The following is a 15,533-nucleotide window of genomic DNA, read 5'->3' as shown; positions in this document are numbered from 1 at the left end:
GGCTCTCAGTGTGCTTACACAAAATATACATTACAACACAACACAAAACAATTACAATACAAAAACAAACAGTGCAATGGTCTATGAAGTTTAAGAAAGTATATACAGGAGCTGTGAATTGTTACAACAATAGTGCAAAGAAGAAGTGGAGACTGCAAGAAGTGCAGGGATAAATACAGTATATATGCTACAGTGGATAAATATATATGCTACTATGGGTTAGTTGTTCAGTAGTGAGACAGCGAAGGGGAAAAAAACAGATTTTGTGTCTGGTGGTTTTTGTGAACAGTGATCTGTAGCGTCTACCAGAGGGGAGGCGTTTGAATAGTTTGTGTCCGGGGTGTGAGGGGTCTGCAGTGATTTTTCCTGACCGTTTCCTGACTCTGGAGGTGTACAGGTCTTGGATGGTGGGCAGGTTGGCACCAATGACCTTTTCTGCAGACCTGACTGTCCGTTGGAGTCTGTTCTTGTACAGTTTGGTGGCCAATCCAAACCAGACAGTTATTTAAGTGCACAGAATAGACTCTATGACTGCGGTGTAGAACATGATCAGCAGCTCCTGAGGCAGGTTGTACTTCCTAAGCTGGCGCAGGAAGTACATCCTTTGCTGGGCCTTCTTGATGATGGTGTTGATGTTGGGTTCGCACTTCAGGTTCCTGGAGATAGTGGATCCCAGAAACCTGAAGGATTCCACAGCTAACACAGTACTGTTGAGTATGGTGAGGGGGGGGGGGGGGGGGGCAGTGCTGGTGCCGATGACTGATGACTGATGTGTTGTCTGCCAATTTTAGGAGTTTAACAGAGTGGTCTCCTGAGGTGCAGTTGGTCCATGTAAAGATATCTATCCCATGTGAGTCAAATTATTGTTTTTGTCACCCACATGGTTTGACAGTGGAACTGCATCAGGTAGGCTATGACAAACAATGCAACATCTTTACCATAAATCGACCATGACCTTCCTACTTGTCCAAAGCATCTCTCTAAAGATGTAGAAGCTAATTTTTAAAAGGTTTGAAAGAGTTATTTTTAATTACATGATGCCATTGGCTCACACAATAAATGGCCAGTTACAATGCCGTTTTAGTTGAAAGATTAGTGATTGTGTGGGTATGCAACTTGGTACAGTATACAACCTGCTAGAGTAGGTCATAGATCAGTCACATTTTGACGTATGGCCTAATTTGTTAAGAGGTTCAAACCATGATATGTGATACGGATTGGTCAATGATAAATTGGCTGTTCTGAGGCAGCGAATATTAACATTAACCTTGATCTCTCTGTCCCTGGGATGATGCATTTTACTTCTGATAGTGAGCTTTAGCATTTCAGGAAATAATAATAATAATAATTAATTTTATTTGTTGAGCACTCTTCATTCAAGCAGAATCTCAGAGTGCTAAATCTCAGGAAAGCCCCTTTCACAAACTGACATCATTGAAGACTTGTTTTACAGGCGAGAGCAACTACACGATAAGAATCCAAATTGGTCATGCAATATGACAATGCATTTTGCAACTGGCACTTTATTTGCATTTCTTTTTATTCAAAGGTAAAGGTCAATACTTGTTTTACAGTTTTTCTCAGTCGCTTCGGTACAATTTCTCAGATCAGAAGTTCTCAAAAGTGTTTGTTCAACCTCCACACACTGCAGTCACTTGTGCCGATCATAACATCAATTTCTCATTGTTTTGCACACCTTGAAAGTCATGACATGCAACTGATTCATCATAAGCTTCATTGGAGTCAGTGTCATGTTTTTGGTATTGTACAGACTGGCATTTTTATAATGTTTGCTAATAAATTATTGTGTTTCTTTTTTCCCTCAGGTTTATCTAGAGAGAGGCACACTTGGGAACCATAGCAACATCCATGGACTGTCTGTATCCCACACCAGGCAAACTAAGCAGCACAACAACCAAAGAACCAGACCAGCCAACACAAAGCAGATCAGGACATGTCCCACACTTCACTCCGCTTGTCCCCTTCACCATGGCTCCATTGAAGTATCCCTTAGAACAGGCATGCAATTGTTAACACATTTACTACAAATGTATTTACATATTCACTAACACGTTCCTCCCTAAACTGAAATGTAAAGGAAGGGATCCTTGGCACTGAGGTACTCAGTGGACCAAGTCTGGACCACTGGTTAGGAACTACCATGCAAGATGGAAAGACTAAAGTTCACACATTTACAAATTAAAATTCATATTCCTCGATGTTTGCATGCTTGTTCATGAAACATGACATGTTGTTAAAATTACAGAAATACTTGTCAGAACAAAACAATACAATTCAACAGCACTACAAACTGCAGCCTCCATAATTAACACACAGTTTAATAAACAGCTCTCTAAATTAGTTAAACTAATACAGAATATTATAACCTTCATAAAGCAAAGATTTATTGCAGGACTGGTGTATTAGACAGCACTAGTTTCAGCTTGGTTATGTTGTATCAAGCCATTTCTTCAAGCTTATTTTCATGACAGGTTTTTGAAACAAATACTTCTCAAACAAGTGCTTGGTTTGGTTTGTCTATTTTAACAGGTCTGCAGAATTGAACAGATTAGGCCTCAATGAACAAAATGCCACAATGAATGATGGTTTAACCATCATGGATATATCCTGGTTTCTAATAAAGTGTAATTAAGCTTCATATATTATGGTTTTGGAGACATTTTTGCCCATTTATCAAAAACTGAGGCCAGTCATTTATAATTATTATGTATATCAACCCTTCAGTGCACAAATTGTAAAGATAATTCATTTCATTGGGTTTAGACATTGAGGTGATAATGCTTTGTGTCAGATGGGGACAGGACTTCACCTCAGTATGGGTACTTTTTATGTAACTTCCTTAGATTTTCTCGCTGTGGTATTTTGTAAGGATGTTACGATCACATATTTAATATATCGTATATGTAAGATGACATCGTTGGTATACATTACATCGTTACTTTGTAACCCTCCAACTCTCAAGAGGGCGCTGTCAATGGTGCAATAGGTCGTGCATGCCCCATCATCTCTGAAAAATTGCCATCCTAGTGAAATCATGTGCTTCCGGGTTTGAACTTCCTTTTTCTCGTGCCTGATAGTGAGAGGAACAGGGAGGATTTGTCCCTCCAAAAGAATCTGTTTCCATCTTCTTTACAGAGGCACCTTTACACTCGCCAAAATGACCGAACAGATGACGGTTCGAGGTACCCTTAAAGGGCATAGTGGATGGGTCACCCAAATCGCCACAACTCCTCAGTTTCCAGACATGATTCTGTCCGCATCTCGAGGTAAGTTTTTCGCGGTGAGGATCATGCGCGGTCGGTTCCTGCCTGGTTGAGGCTTGGGGGAAACAAGACCATGGGACAAGCCTTCAGTATGAATCTAATGTTTGTGTTTTTCCTCTTATATATTCCTTTCTGTCTATCAACTTGCATGTCGAGCGGTAAACGTCGCATTGTTGTCTTGTATTTCTGGCTAGCTAAATCGAATAGCTCAATCGGCATGGTGGACGTCATTATTAGCAACCTTAGCTAGGGGCATAAGTTAGCTCAGTAACGCCAGATGACTTAAATGCATCTGCAGTAGCATCGTGGATATTGAGGAGTTGTTGATGGCTACTGCCACGTGAAGATTACTCTTATGTACCTACACTTGCCAGATTTTATTCAATCAATGTGTATACAAGCTAATGTTGCACTATGGGGCATGCACGTTGCAACAACTTCATCGGGTGAAGGCTCAAACTTCGATACAATGCAAAGCTTGTGCGCACAACTTAAACAACTTAAGCGAATGACAATTTTACATGGTGTTGGCGAAACAGAATTCTTTAACAGCCATTCCTATCCAGATGTTAACCGAATCATTAACTCTCTCGTTTGACAGGCTCCCTTCTGCCAGCTCGAGCATAAGTGAAAGTTAACCTGTAGCTGTAGTGGTGTATTAAACTAGCCCCCACCCACCCACCTTTTATAATGGGTAAAGATATATATATTTATATATTATATGCTTTCAGGGAATGTAAATCTGACATGGAGTAACACATTTTGCTATATTGAGTAGGTCAAAAGACCTTGCCAAACGAACTTTTTATATTCCGTCTTCGCCAGCTTTCATGGAGGCAGTGTTTTGGGCTCCTCATTAGGGTTTGAAATGGAAAGCTGACTATTGGCCAATGACTGAGTGTCTGACTCTGACCTTAGTTTTTGAGGTGTGTCCAGCACCACTGGCTTTTCTGCCGATTGAATTGACAGCAGAGCGTGTTGGTGAGGCATCACTATGATTGGCCTGTTCAGTTCCTTCAACATGTGGAACTGAACAAGGAAAGCGCTGAGGGATTTCTTTTTTAGAATTGGAGGTTTTGTTTATCTCTGGCTCTCAACACAGGTTTTGAAAAGCCCTTTTAGCCTGTTGCTGTAGAATTGAAATCAATATTTAGTGCAGTTTCTCTCTATTTTTCACCTCTGCCAGGTGAAATTAGGTGATGCAACTGTCAACTTCCGTTGCTGCTAGTTCTATGATGCCGGTTTGGTGCATCTCTGGCTAAAGAATAGAAAGTTGTGAATCACTTTATCTCTGATTCAAGAATAAAACTGATTCCTGACATTTGAGAAAATAAGAGTTTGAGAATAGTGAAATATGAGTATGTATAATGTAGCAGTTCAAAGCTCATTTTACTGCAAGGCTAGTCAAGGGACAGTTACCAACCTGCTAGGTGAGTTAGAAGGAAGGTTGTTTCTGGGCCTATTTTCACATTGTTAAGGATATAAAGTTAATTTGGCCATAATGGACATTTTGCTGTAGTTCTTTACCCTGTTGGAGTCCCTTTTTTGGAACAGATGGAGTCAAAAAATGGGTGGGAGAGATGGGGACTAAGGTTCAAACCAGGGTCCCAGTGGGCTCTGGACATGGTTGGGATGCTGGTGCTTGCACCACAACTTCGTCTGGTCTTTAAGAGTCTTGAGGCTCCCACGTCCTGTGTCCATAGCCAACTTGAAACCTTCAAGATACATTTACAAACGACATTACCGTAGCATGACTTATAACATACGTGGTGTTGAGTCTGTAAGCCAATGCCCTAAAATTTGATCTGAGAAGTTAGTTACCCAGTTTAAATACTCTCATAGCTCAGCGGCTCTTCATCCCCCTTTCTGCTAGTGACCATATGTTACAAGGCAACCGAAGATCAGAGAAAGAAACTTTGTCTACTAGGCGGCTGAAATTGGGCATATTTAATACTTTTCGGTATTGGATTGAGTGGTGTCCACATGTTCCATGTCTAAACGTGAATGCCAACATTGTTACACTTTTTGTAAGGCCTCCCCCAAACTTTTGCTTTTGTCTGTACTGTTTGCCAAAAATATACATCACTTTTCCAATCCTGCCTTCAGGAAGTTTTTGGATTGGTTAAAATGAACCCATCTTGATTGTTTCTGGATTTGTCTTTTTGCAGACAAGTCTATTATTATGTGGAAATTGACACGTGACGAGACCAACTACGGAATCCCCCAGCGTGCTCTGAAGGGTCACTCTCACTTTGTGAGTGATGTAGTCATCTCCTCTGATGGCCAGTTTGCCCTGTCTGGCTCCTGGGATAGTACCCTCCGCCTGTGGGACCTTACTACGTAAGTGATGTGTCTGTGTGGCAGCACAAACTTGAGACATTGAACATTATATGCAAACACTGAAAAGAAACTGTTCAAATGCTGTTTTTAATATGATGTGTGCAGTGGAACCACAACCCGCCGCTTTGTGGGACATACCAAGGATGTGCTGAGTGTTGCCTTCTCTGCTGACAATCGCCAGATTGTCTCTGGATCTCGGGACAAGACCATTAAGCTTTGGAACACTTTGGGAGTATGCAAGTACACCATTCAGGTGAGTCAGATGAGTTGGAACTGTAATGTGTTTAGTTGACGCAAGTGAGGAAAAACAATAGAAGTCAATAACACCATTTAAGCTTCCAAAATGAAAGATGATTGTCTTGTGCTTCAGCTTCAATTTTAAGATGGATGTGTTGCATTGAAATGCTTTTTCTGAACAATCACTCTGCAGGATGAGAGCCACACAGAGTGGGTGTCCTGCGTGCGCTTCTCCCCCAACAGCAGCAACCCCATCATTGTGTCTTGTGGCTGGGACAAAATGGTCAAGGTGAGTGATGCTGAGTGTGAAATGGCTGTATCATCTATATATGATTGGTCAGTTATTTGATTGTGATTTCAACATGAAAATGGAAAACAAGGCTAAACCAAGGAAGCACTCCCGGAAGAGCCCAGCTATGATTTCCTGATGTCATTATTACTGTGGCTGTTAGGTACTGAATAGTTACTAGCCCTTTTTCACTTTTAAGGGTAGTTGAGCCCTGTTTTTGGCAAAGAGCAGGCTGTGGAGACCTGTGTAATGTGTAAAAAGCTAACACATAATGGGTGCTGGTTTTGACTGCTGGTGTCAAGTCACATTTACAAAAAGTCAGATGGGTCACTCAGCACGTGAAGTTGTTCAGTACATATGAAGCAGTTTTCATGTCTGTTGGACTATGTAGATGTTATGTATAGGAATGCTGCTTCTTCCCTTAAACCCCTGGACATGGTCTCATTCTTCCCAGATATTTTGCTGGTGATGGCTATGGTAGCATAGGGCTTAAAAAAACATGGTTTCTGTTTCCCTATACTACCTTATATCTCAGTGATGTGTTGTGCTTAAGGTCCCTTGTGTACACTTTGAGCTGGGGACAGTCTGCATATTGTTTCCACACTCTTAAAATCAGTTCTCTACTTTACAACAGACAATTTCAATCTATGGTCACCTACCTCCCTGACTGAATTTGTACCGATTTTAACTTATTTTTGCTGGAAATGTGTTTTTCTATGTGTTAATGTGTTATAATTTGTAATATGATCATCCTTAAAAATGAGAGCTACCCTTAATTTATTCCTGAGAAAAGGGTTGGATGAAGATGTTTGTTGTAATAAATAACAGCATATTTGCATCTTACAGATGTATGGTTATCAAATAAGAATGACGGTGCTCTGTATGATGCAATGACTTCTTTAATTATATTATTACAGGTATGGAATCTGGCTAACTGCAAGCTGAAGACTAACCACATTGGCCATACTGGATACCTGAACACGGTGACCGTGTCCCCTGATGGCTCTCTTTGTGCTTCAGGTGGAAAGGTAACTTGTCATACCATGGCTACTGCCCTCACCATTTGATGTCTGAGTATGATGTATACATTTTGTTCTAACCCTGAATCTCTGTGATGATAAAGAGGCTGTTTCTGACTCAAATCTATGTAAGTCTTCCTGATGTGGACAGTGTAATTGCGATCACTGACTAGGTCACATTGTTTTACAGGATGGTCAGGCCATGCTGTGGGACCTGAATGAGGGAAAGCACCTCTACACCCTGGATAGCGGAGATGTCATCAACGCTCTATGCTTCAGCCCCAACCGCTACTGGCTCTGTGCTGCCACTGGCCCCAGCATCAAGATTTGGGTAAGATGATCGCAGCTCAACTGCCCTGTTTGGTGAAGGAGTTTGAAATGGTGGTTGAAGCAGATCCTAGGGATTGCTTGTCACTGTTATGATCAAATTCTAGGGATGTGCATTTTGATAACCATTTTGGCTTTTAGCTTTATCCTCAACTCTGCTAGCATTTCTTTTACGTCTGACATGTAAAAGATGTTATTCGATTCCGGTTAGTCTTCCTTTTCGCTTAACATTTTGTTTAAATTCAAGATGATGGTGTATTGTACAAGTATTGGAGTTAGATGACTGCTTTGAGCGGCGGAACTTAAACTGCACTGTGTTTTTAAAATGTACACTCAGTTCTATACTATTGTGGCATCAAAGCAGGCCATAAGCTTAATTACCCATGAATGAATGGCAGTTACACCCACCAGGCTTGTTGCGCAACATCAGATTGCACAAATTGCGATTGATCACACTCAGTCTCAGCCCTGACTTCCATATCTTTATCCTTGCTACCACAGCAACATTTGTGTTCATGGACTTTGAGTGGGTCTATCGCTTCTACATAATTAAGCTTCGGCAAAGTCTTCACTAAGGAACCATGGCCTTTAATCATTTATAATTATACTTACATGCTCCTTATTTAATATTGGTATATATTTATGTATATAACAGGACCTTGAGGGCAAGATCATTGTTGATGAACTGAGACAGGAAGTCATCAGCACCAACAGCAAGGCTGAACCGCCACAGTGCACGTCCCTGGCCTGGTCTGCAGATGGACAGGTATGTAATTTTTGTTGTAGGAATAACTTTGGATATGGCAATGTTGTGGTGCTCTTCATGGCCCATAATGCTCATCACTGCCCCAGTGCATTCTGGGTACCTCCTATGATTATATCTTAATCACTTGATTATCTGAATTTCTTTGCTGATAGTCCTGCAAATATGAGGGGGACTACATGGGTTCATTCACCAACTTGAGGGCCTCATGTATGAAGGATCTACAACACTATCAAAACTCTGGTTTCAATAATAATGAAACTTCTGAATGGCCGCTGATGGTAGAATCTTAAATGTGATGGCGAATACATTTGTGCCTCAAATCAGGGATTCTCCATCTTGTTGCTTCAATATTGATCTGATCTTGTGATTCATGACTGGGAGCCTTAAAACAGCACTCTGTTTAGAAGGTTATTGAATCCTTCCTTGGCATTGAATCACAAACTCCTTTGAAATCCTGCAATACCACAGGTGCAAAGAGTTGTAAATTATCAAATACAGCTTCTACCCATGAAATTGCTGAGCATCATTTTATGCATATACATCCTCCATACATCAGGTCCCAAGTCTTGTAAAATCTTTTTAAAACAAATTATGTATATGGTGGTATATTTTTTTTTATTTTCTCCCCCCCTACAACAGACCCTGTTTGCCGGCTACACTGACAACCTCATCAGAGTGTGGCAAGTCACCATTGGAACACGATAAAGGTTTCCTGAGATTCCTGTCTTCAATAAATTTTTCTGAAGAATAACTTCTGTTGTCTAAGTGAGTTTGTTTCTTTATTGTTATGGAAAAGTGAGAAATGTATCACTTCTCATTTATGGGATTCGTATGTGAGGTTCAAGCATGATCTATGGTTGTCCGTATCAGCAGACACGGAGAGCCCTCTGCCCCGTTGCAAAACCAGTCCGAGCACTTCTCCCTGACCTGATCGGCACCTCCCAAATGTTCTTACTATCCGTAAAAATGACGATGACCGCAGGGCTGTGATTGATGCAATCCATCGCTGTTTACCTTGTGGGTAGCAGCATGCTAAAATTACATAACTGGCTCGGACACCTAAGATGTGTTTTTCAGTTACAGTAACGGGGTTTTTACATTGCACAGTGTCTTATTTTTGGTAATTTTTTTAAAATCGAAGCAAAAAACAACACAATACAATTAAACAGCACTACAAACTGCTGCCTCCATAATTAACACACAGTTTAATCAACAGCTATCTAAATAAGTTAAACTAATACGGAATATTGTAACCTTCATTAACCAAAGCTGTATTGCTGGACTGGTGTATAAGACTGCACTTGGTTAACTTGAGCATGTTATATCAAGCCATTTCTTCAAGCTCATTTTCATTACAGGTTTTTGAAACAAAGACTTCTCAAACAAGTGCTTGGTTTGTTTTGTATGTTTTTACAGGTCTGCAGAATTTAACAGATTAGGCCTCAATGAACACAATGAGTGATGGTTATGTCCTTATTTCTTATAATAATAATAAACTTTTTTATAGCACCTTACATACAAAACAATGTAGCTCTAAGTGCGTAACAGCAAAGAAATGACGTGCACAATGATCAACATAAAAATAGACATCAAATAAACATAATCAACTAAAATGAACATGAAAACAGAAATAAATAAAATAAAACTGCAGAGATATAGTTTAACCCCTTTATCACGTAAGATCACCATGAAGATCAACAAATCAAATAAAAAATGTTTATATATATATATATTCATATATTATATACAAAAAAGTTTGGGGTCACTAAGAAATGTCCTTATTTTTCAAAGAATAGCACTGTTTTTTTCAATGAAGATAACATTACATTAATCAGAAATACACTATACATTGTTAATGTGGTAAATGACTAATCTAGGTGGAAACGTCTGGGGTTTTTAATGAAATATCTGCATAGGTGTTTAGAGGCCCATTTGTAGCAAATATCCCTCCAGTGTTTGAATGGTACATTGTGTTTGCAAATCGCCTTAGAAGATTGATATGGGCAAAAGAACACAGACATTGGACAGAGGAAGATTGGAAAAAAAGTGTTGTCAAACAATTCAAAGTTTGAGGTGTTTGGATCACAAAGAAGAACATTTGTGAGACTCAAAACAGGGGAAATGATGCCGGAAGAGTGCCTGCACCATCTGTCAAGCATGGTGGAGGTAATGTGATGGTCTGGTGCTGCTTTGGTGCTGGTAGAGTGGGAGAGTTGTAAAAGGGATTTTAACAAGGAAGGCTTTCACTCCATTTTGCAATGCCATACCCTGTGGACAGCGCTTGATATGAGCCAATTTCCTCCTACAACAGGACAATGACCCAAAGCACACCTTCAAAATATGCAAGAACTATTTAGGGAAGAAGCAGTCAGCTGGTATGTTGTCTGTAATGGAGTGGCCAGCGCAGTCAGATCTCAAACCCATTGAGCTGTTGAGGGAGCAGCTTGATCGTATGGAACGCAAGAAGTGCCCATCAAGCCAATCCAACTTGTGGGAGGTGCTTCAGGAAGCGTGGGGTGACATTTTTACAGATTACCTTAACAAATGAACAGCTAGAATGCCAAAGGTCTGCAATGAAGTAATTGCTGCAAATGGAGCATTCTTTGACAACAGCAAAGTTTGAAGAACAAAATGAATTTTTCAAATAAAAATAATTATTTCTAACCTTGTCAATGTCTTGACTATTTTCTATTCATTTGGCAACTCATGTGATAAATAAAAGTTTGAGTTTTCATGGAAAACAAATTGTCTGTGAGACCCTAAACTTTTCACAGGTTAAAGGCTAAGGCTAAGGTGAAGAGATGATTTTTTTAGTTCAGGGATCTGGCTTCCTTGATTTCTATAGGCAGTATGTTCCATAGCTTTGGGGCGTAATTGACAAAGGCTGCGTCCCCGATTTTCTTACGGCTGTTGTTGGCAACCTCCAATAAACCAGCATGAGATGATCGCAGGGTTCTTGAAAGCAAGTATTTGCCTAGGGAGTTTGCAATGTGACTTGGTCCTTACCCATTAAGGGCTTTGTATATAAGGAGAAGGACCTTAAAATAAATTCGAAATGTTACTGACACATGATGACCTCCAAGCCTGACGTAAAACTTCTCCCCTTTGATGTATGTTCTGAACCAGTTTAACAGTCAGAAAGCCCAACTAACTTTTCAAGACAATTGATAAGGATATCATGATCAAACACTGCACTTAGGTCTAGAGGACAAGGATTGAGACCTTATTTGCAACCCAATATAGTCTGAGGTCGCTTAAGTAAGAGCAGTTTCAGTGCTGTGGTGTAACGGAGTTATAAATGCAAATAGATTAAATGTAAATAGAGTTTGAGTTTCGCCATAAATAAGCGTGTTTTATTACTGTTGGTGTTTTGGAGCCACCTTTGGGGATGTGACGTACTGCAGGTCTGCAAGTTATTATATTCATATGTCGTTGTCATAATCAGACAGAAGAAATATGCCTGTCAGCGGTAGGTCCATAACGAAAAATGACCATCACAATTTGTACATTTTTAGATAGCTAGATGCAATAAATGTCGAGAAGTTCGACATGTAATTTGTATTTTCTATAATAAGTATGTAATGTGATGGTTTGTAATGTAAGTTTGTTAATGGGCAGAAAGTTTGATTATATAATATTTCTTGAACACGAGGTTCATCGTTCACACGGAGATTAGCAAGCTAGAACACTGGGAACCTTCCACTACTCACGTTCCGAAGCTAGCTAAATATAGAATAGTATACTAATAGCCATACTGAACCTGACGTGTTTTCTATTTTGTTTCACTTGTGCAGATACTCGTATGTCATCCGTTGTTTGTTTATCATCAGGTATGACGCTCCAATGCCAACATGTGTGTGTTATGCGTGCATTGTTGCTTTAATTGTTTGTTTGTGCACTGGTTTGCTTTTGTGTGATAATGTGTATATAGCGAGACAGAAGAAATATGCCTGTCAGCGATACTCGTATGTCATCCGTTGTTTGTTTATCATCAGAATAAAGTTGAAAAGCTGCAAATCCGTCTCCGTCCCTGACTGCAATAGAACCGTTACACTGGTGCCGTGACCCGTCGATCTCAAAGATCAGCCTGAACGCCGATCGCCGTGGATGCTGTGTGGAGATCCAACATCAAGGGTGCAAGATCAAGTGTGGTTCGAATTAACTTTGTATATGGTTGTGCAGTGTAGGGATATGTATATATTGTTCTAATTTTTGGATAAAAAAAAAATAGTTTTTATATAATTATCCAGTAATATAGAATTTATTTTCTCTGGCATTAATTATTTTCGTTTTACAAAAAAAAAAAAAAAAAAATACACAACGCAGATACTTGCCATTATGGCTGAGAAACTAGGTTACAGTAATGTAGGAGATAACTTTGCTAGTCCAGTTCTACCAAAAGGGAGGGGTATGTTGGGTGCCTGGCAAGGTTTTGATAGTGGTGCTGTGGGACGTGGGTTGTTCAGTGGGGAGGCAGGTTATTCCCAGTCATTAGCTGACAGCGGTAGGGGTACAGGGTTAAGTCAAAACCCAGGTTGTACTCCTGTTGGCCAGTTCATGGGGGAGGGTCCTCTCACATCCACACCCGGTAGCAATGTTGATGCCGCCGCTATTGACCATCTCACAGGTATGATGGGGCAGTTGGGTGCTCAGATTGGTGAGTCCATTGTAGCCAGGTTGTTGTCTGCTGGTGTAGTTAATGTAGACAGTGTACACCAGAGTGGCGCACCTCTCAACACATCACCCACACACACAGGCAGTGACTCAAGCACTGTTAGACAGACAGACTCACACGTTACTGTGCATGTAAAATCAGACAAAGAGCCTAAGTTATTCAGAGGTGACGGTTCTGACAAATACCCTGTCCAGGACTGGATTGACATGACTAAAGCTTATCTCAAGAAGCATAAGTGTCCCGTGGCAGAGCAGGCTGAAGAGATAATGGGGAAGCTGATGGGAAAAGCAAGAGATATTGTGAAGGTTGCCTTGCGTAGCGACAAAACTCTTGATGTGACTCTGAACCCCACCCGTATTTTTGATATTCTCCTTCAGTATTTCAGTGATGCATCGTCATGTCTTCCATTAGCAGATTTTTACTCCACCCTGCCTCGACCTAGCGAGAGCCCAGTTGACTACTGGTTGAGGATAAACAGAGCTGCTGACCTTGCTGACGAAGGCCTCCGTAGACAAGGTAGGCAGATGGACAGCTCAGATGAGGAGATAGCTCGCATGTTTGTCAAGCATTGCCCCGACCCTGAACTTTCATCTATGTTCAAGTGTAAGCCCATTCATGAGTGGAGTGCTCAGGACATACAATTGAGAATTAATGAACATCAAAGGGAGTTGAGAGCCTCCCGCAGAGCCTGTGGAGGGTTAAAAAGCAATACTGCAACATTAGCCAGCCAGTGTAGCCCGGCAGCATACAGTTGGACTTTGCCTGAGCAGTGTGACACTCAGTGCCCCGTTCTTACCTCTGCCACAGCTACTAGCCCAGTGAGCCACACACAGGGTTCCCCCTCCATCACTGCCCTGAGTCAGAGCCATGCCTCACCTCAGACACCAGGCCCTCCCTCTAACTCTTCTATGCCAGCTATCTTACAGAACACTCAAGAGGCTGAGGAAAGGATTGTTTCTCGCATGATGTCGATGTTAGAGCAGATGATGGGCAGAGTGGAGCAGCGTGGTATCGCTCCCCGTGGAGGAAGATTCCAGAGTGGTAATCGTGAGAAGGCCTGTCGTGTCTGTAATGACAGTAAGCACTCCACCGTAACCCACTGCATGTCAGAGAAGCTGTGTTTTGCCTGTCTAGCCCCGGGTCATACAAAGACAGTATGCCCCACCAAGTCTTCCTCTCAGTTTAAGGGAAACTAGTTGACTCATATTCAAGGGGAGAAAGTATGGGTCTTAAAACGTCCTCCCACTGTGAAGATATTTCAGATGCAGAGATCATCTACGCAACAAACAAGATTTCATGTAATAACACTCAAGTTGTCTTTCAGAACATACACAAAGTTGGTGGCAGTGACAGTCTTTTCTACACACCTGTGTCAATCGGTGATAAAGTGACTTTGAATGCAATGCTAGACAGTGGCTCTATGGCTTGCACCATCAGTGAGACTGCCGAAATTAAGCTAAGAGAAGCTGGTGTAATTGAAGCACATGATCGGTTCAGCACAGATGTCGTCCTCATTGGCTGTGGTGGTCGCCGTGTCATGCCTAAGTCAGCTGTCTATCTGCAGATGGAGGTGTATGGCTGCAAGGTCACGGTTCCCACTCTCGTCGTCCAAGGCCAGCATGATGAGATGATATTGGGCACCAACGTCATCAAGCATATTCTTCGCCAGTATAAGCAATGTGACGCCTACTGGAAAGCTGTATCTGCCCCTTGTCCTGCTGGCGACCCAGAGTCTGAGCGGTTCCTCTCTATGCTCGCTGGTATGGACCGCTGGAGAGGTGAGGAGGTTCCATACAAGATAGGCACTGTCAGAAGCAACTCAGCTGTGTGCCTTGAACCTGGTCGTGAGTACCTGTTGTGGGGGAAGCTGCCCAAGTCTACTCCTGTGTCCCCTGGTAGTACTGTGATGACAGAGCTCACTTCATGCCGCTCAGCTCCGAGAGGGATTCTGGTGGCGAGAATGGTGACGTCGTTGTGGGGCGACAGATGGATTCCATTAAAGCTCATTAACACCTCAGACAAGCCGGTCTTGGTGAGACGCAACGCTAAGTTAGCTGACGTTTTCCCCTGCATTGCTCTTGAAGACATGGATGACACACACACAGCAGAACTCCCATTAAACAGTTGTTCATTAGTGGAAAGTCCCTCTGAGAACAAATCGTATTCTGCTGAAGAAAGGCTCAATTCAGTCGGACTGAGTGAGGTTGACATAAGCTTTAATGATGTGTCTGGACAGTGTAAAGACAAACTGACTGAACTGGTTGTGCGCTATAGTGATATCTTTTCACGCCATCATCTAGATTGCGGAGAGGCAAAGGGGTTCGTCCACCGTATACACCTCTCAGACAACAGGCCGTTCCGCCTACCATTCAGACGTGTGCCTCCCAGTCAATATCAGAAGCTGCGCCAAGTACTGAGTGAGATGGAGGAGAAAGAGATTATCAGGAAGTCCACCAGTGAGTATGCATCTCCATTAGTTCTAGTATGGAAGAAGAATGGGGATCTTCGTGTCTGTACCGATTTCCGCTGGTTAAACAAGCGTACTCTTAAAGATGCCCACCCTCTCCCTCACCAGGCAGACTGCTTAGCGGCGCTT

The 15,533-nt window shown here is 41.7% G+C and overlaps 1 protein-coding gene across 1 annotated transcript; it reads left to right on the top strand.

Annotated features, from left to right (window-relative positions):
• Positions 1 to 3,072: 3,072 nt before the first annotated feature.
• LOC308367238 (small ribosomal subunit protein RACK1) lies at positions 3,073 to 9,013 on the top strand. Its single transcript, XM_080841087.1, has 8 exons — positions 3,073 to 3,287; positions 5,453 to 5,624; positions 5,730 to 5,877; positions 6,055 to 6,150; positions 7,068 to 7,178; positions 7,360 to 7,500; positions 8,152 to 8,262; positions 8,902 to 9,013. The coding sequence occupies exons 1-8, from the start codon at positions 3,179 to 3,181 to the stop codon at positions 8,965 to 8,967; spliced, it is 954 nt and encodes a 317-aa protein (XP_080697213.1). The 5' UTR covers positions 3,073 to 3,178; the 3' UTR covers positions 8,968 to 9,013.
• Positions 9,014 to 15,533: the final 6,520 nt, after the last annotated feature.

Source organism: Sprattus sprattus, assembly GCF_963457725.1.
Source record: "Sprattus sprattus genome assembly, chromosome: 6".
NCBI lineage: Eukaryota > Metazoa > Chordata > Actinopteri > Clupeiformes > Clupeidae > Sprattus > Sprattus sprattus.
This window is presented reverse-complemented; position numbering and strand designations above follow the sequence as displayed.

Bases quoted from the DNA above. Each gene is read 5' to 3' on its own strand.
- LOC308367238 (XM_080841087.1), top strand. From the start codon at position 3,179: ATGACCGAACAGATGACGGTTCGAGGTACCCTTAAAGGGCATAGTGGA. The intron at 5,878-6,054 runs GTGAGTCAGATG...ATCACTCTGCAG, and splicing joins TATGCAAGTACACCATTCAG to GATGAGAGCCACACAGAGTG. The intron at 8,263-8,901 runs GTATGTAATTTT...CCCCTACAACAG, and splicing joins CCTGGTCTGCAGATGGACAG to ACCCTGTTTGCCGGCTACAC.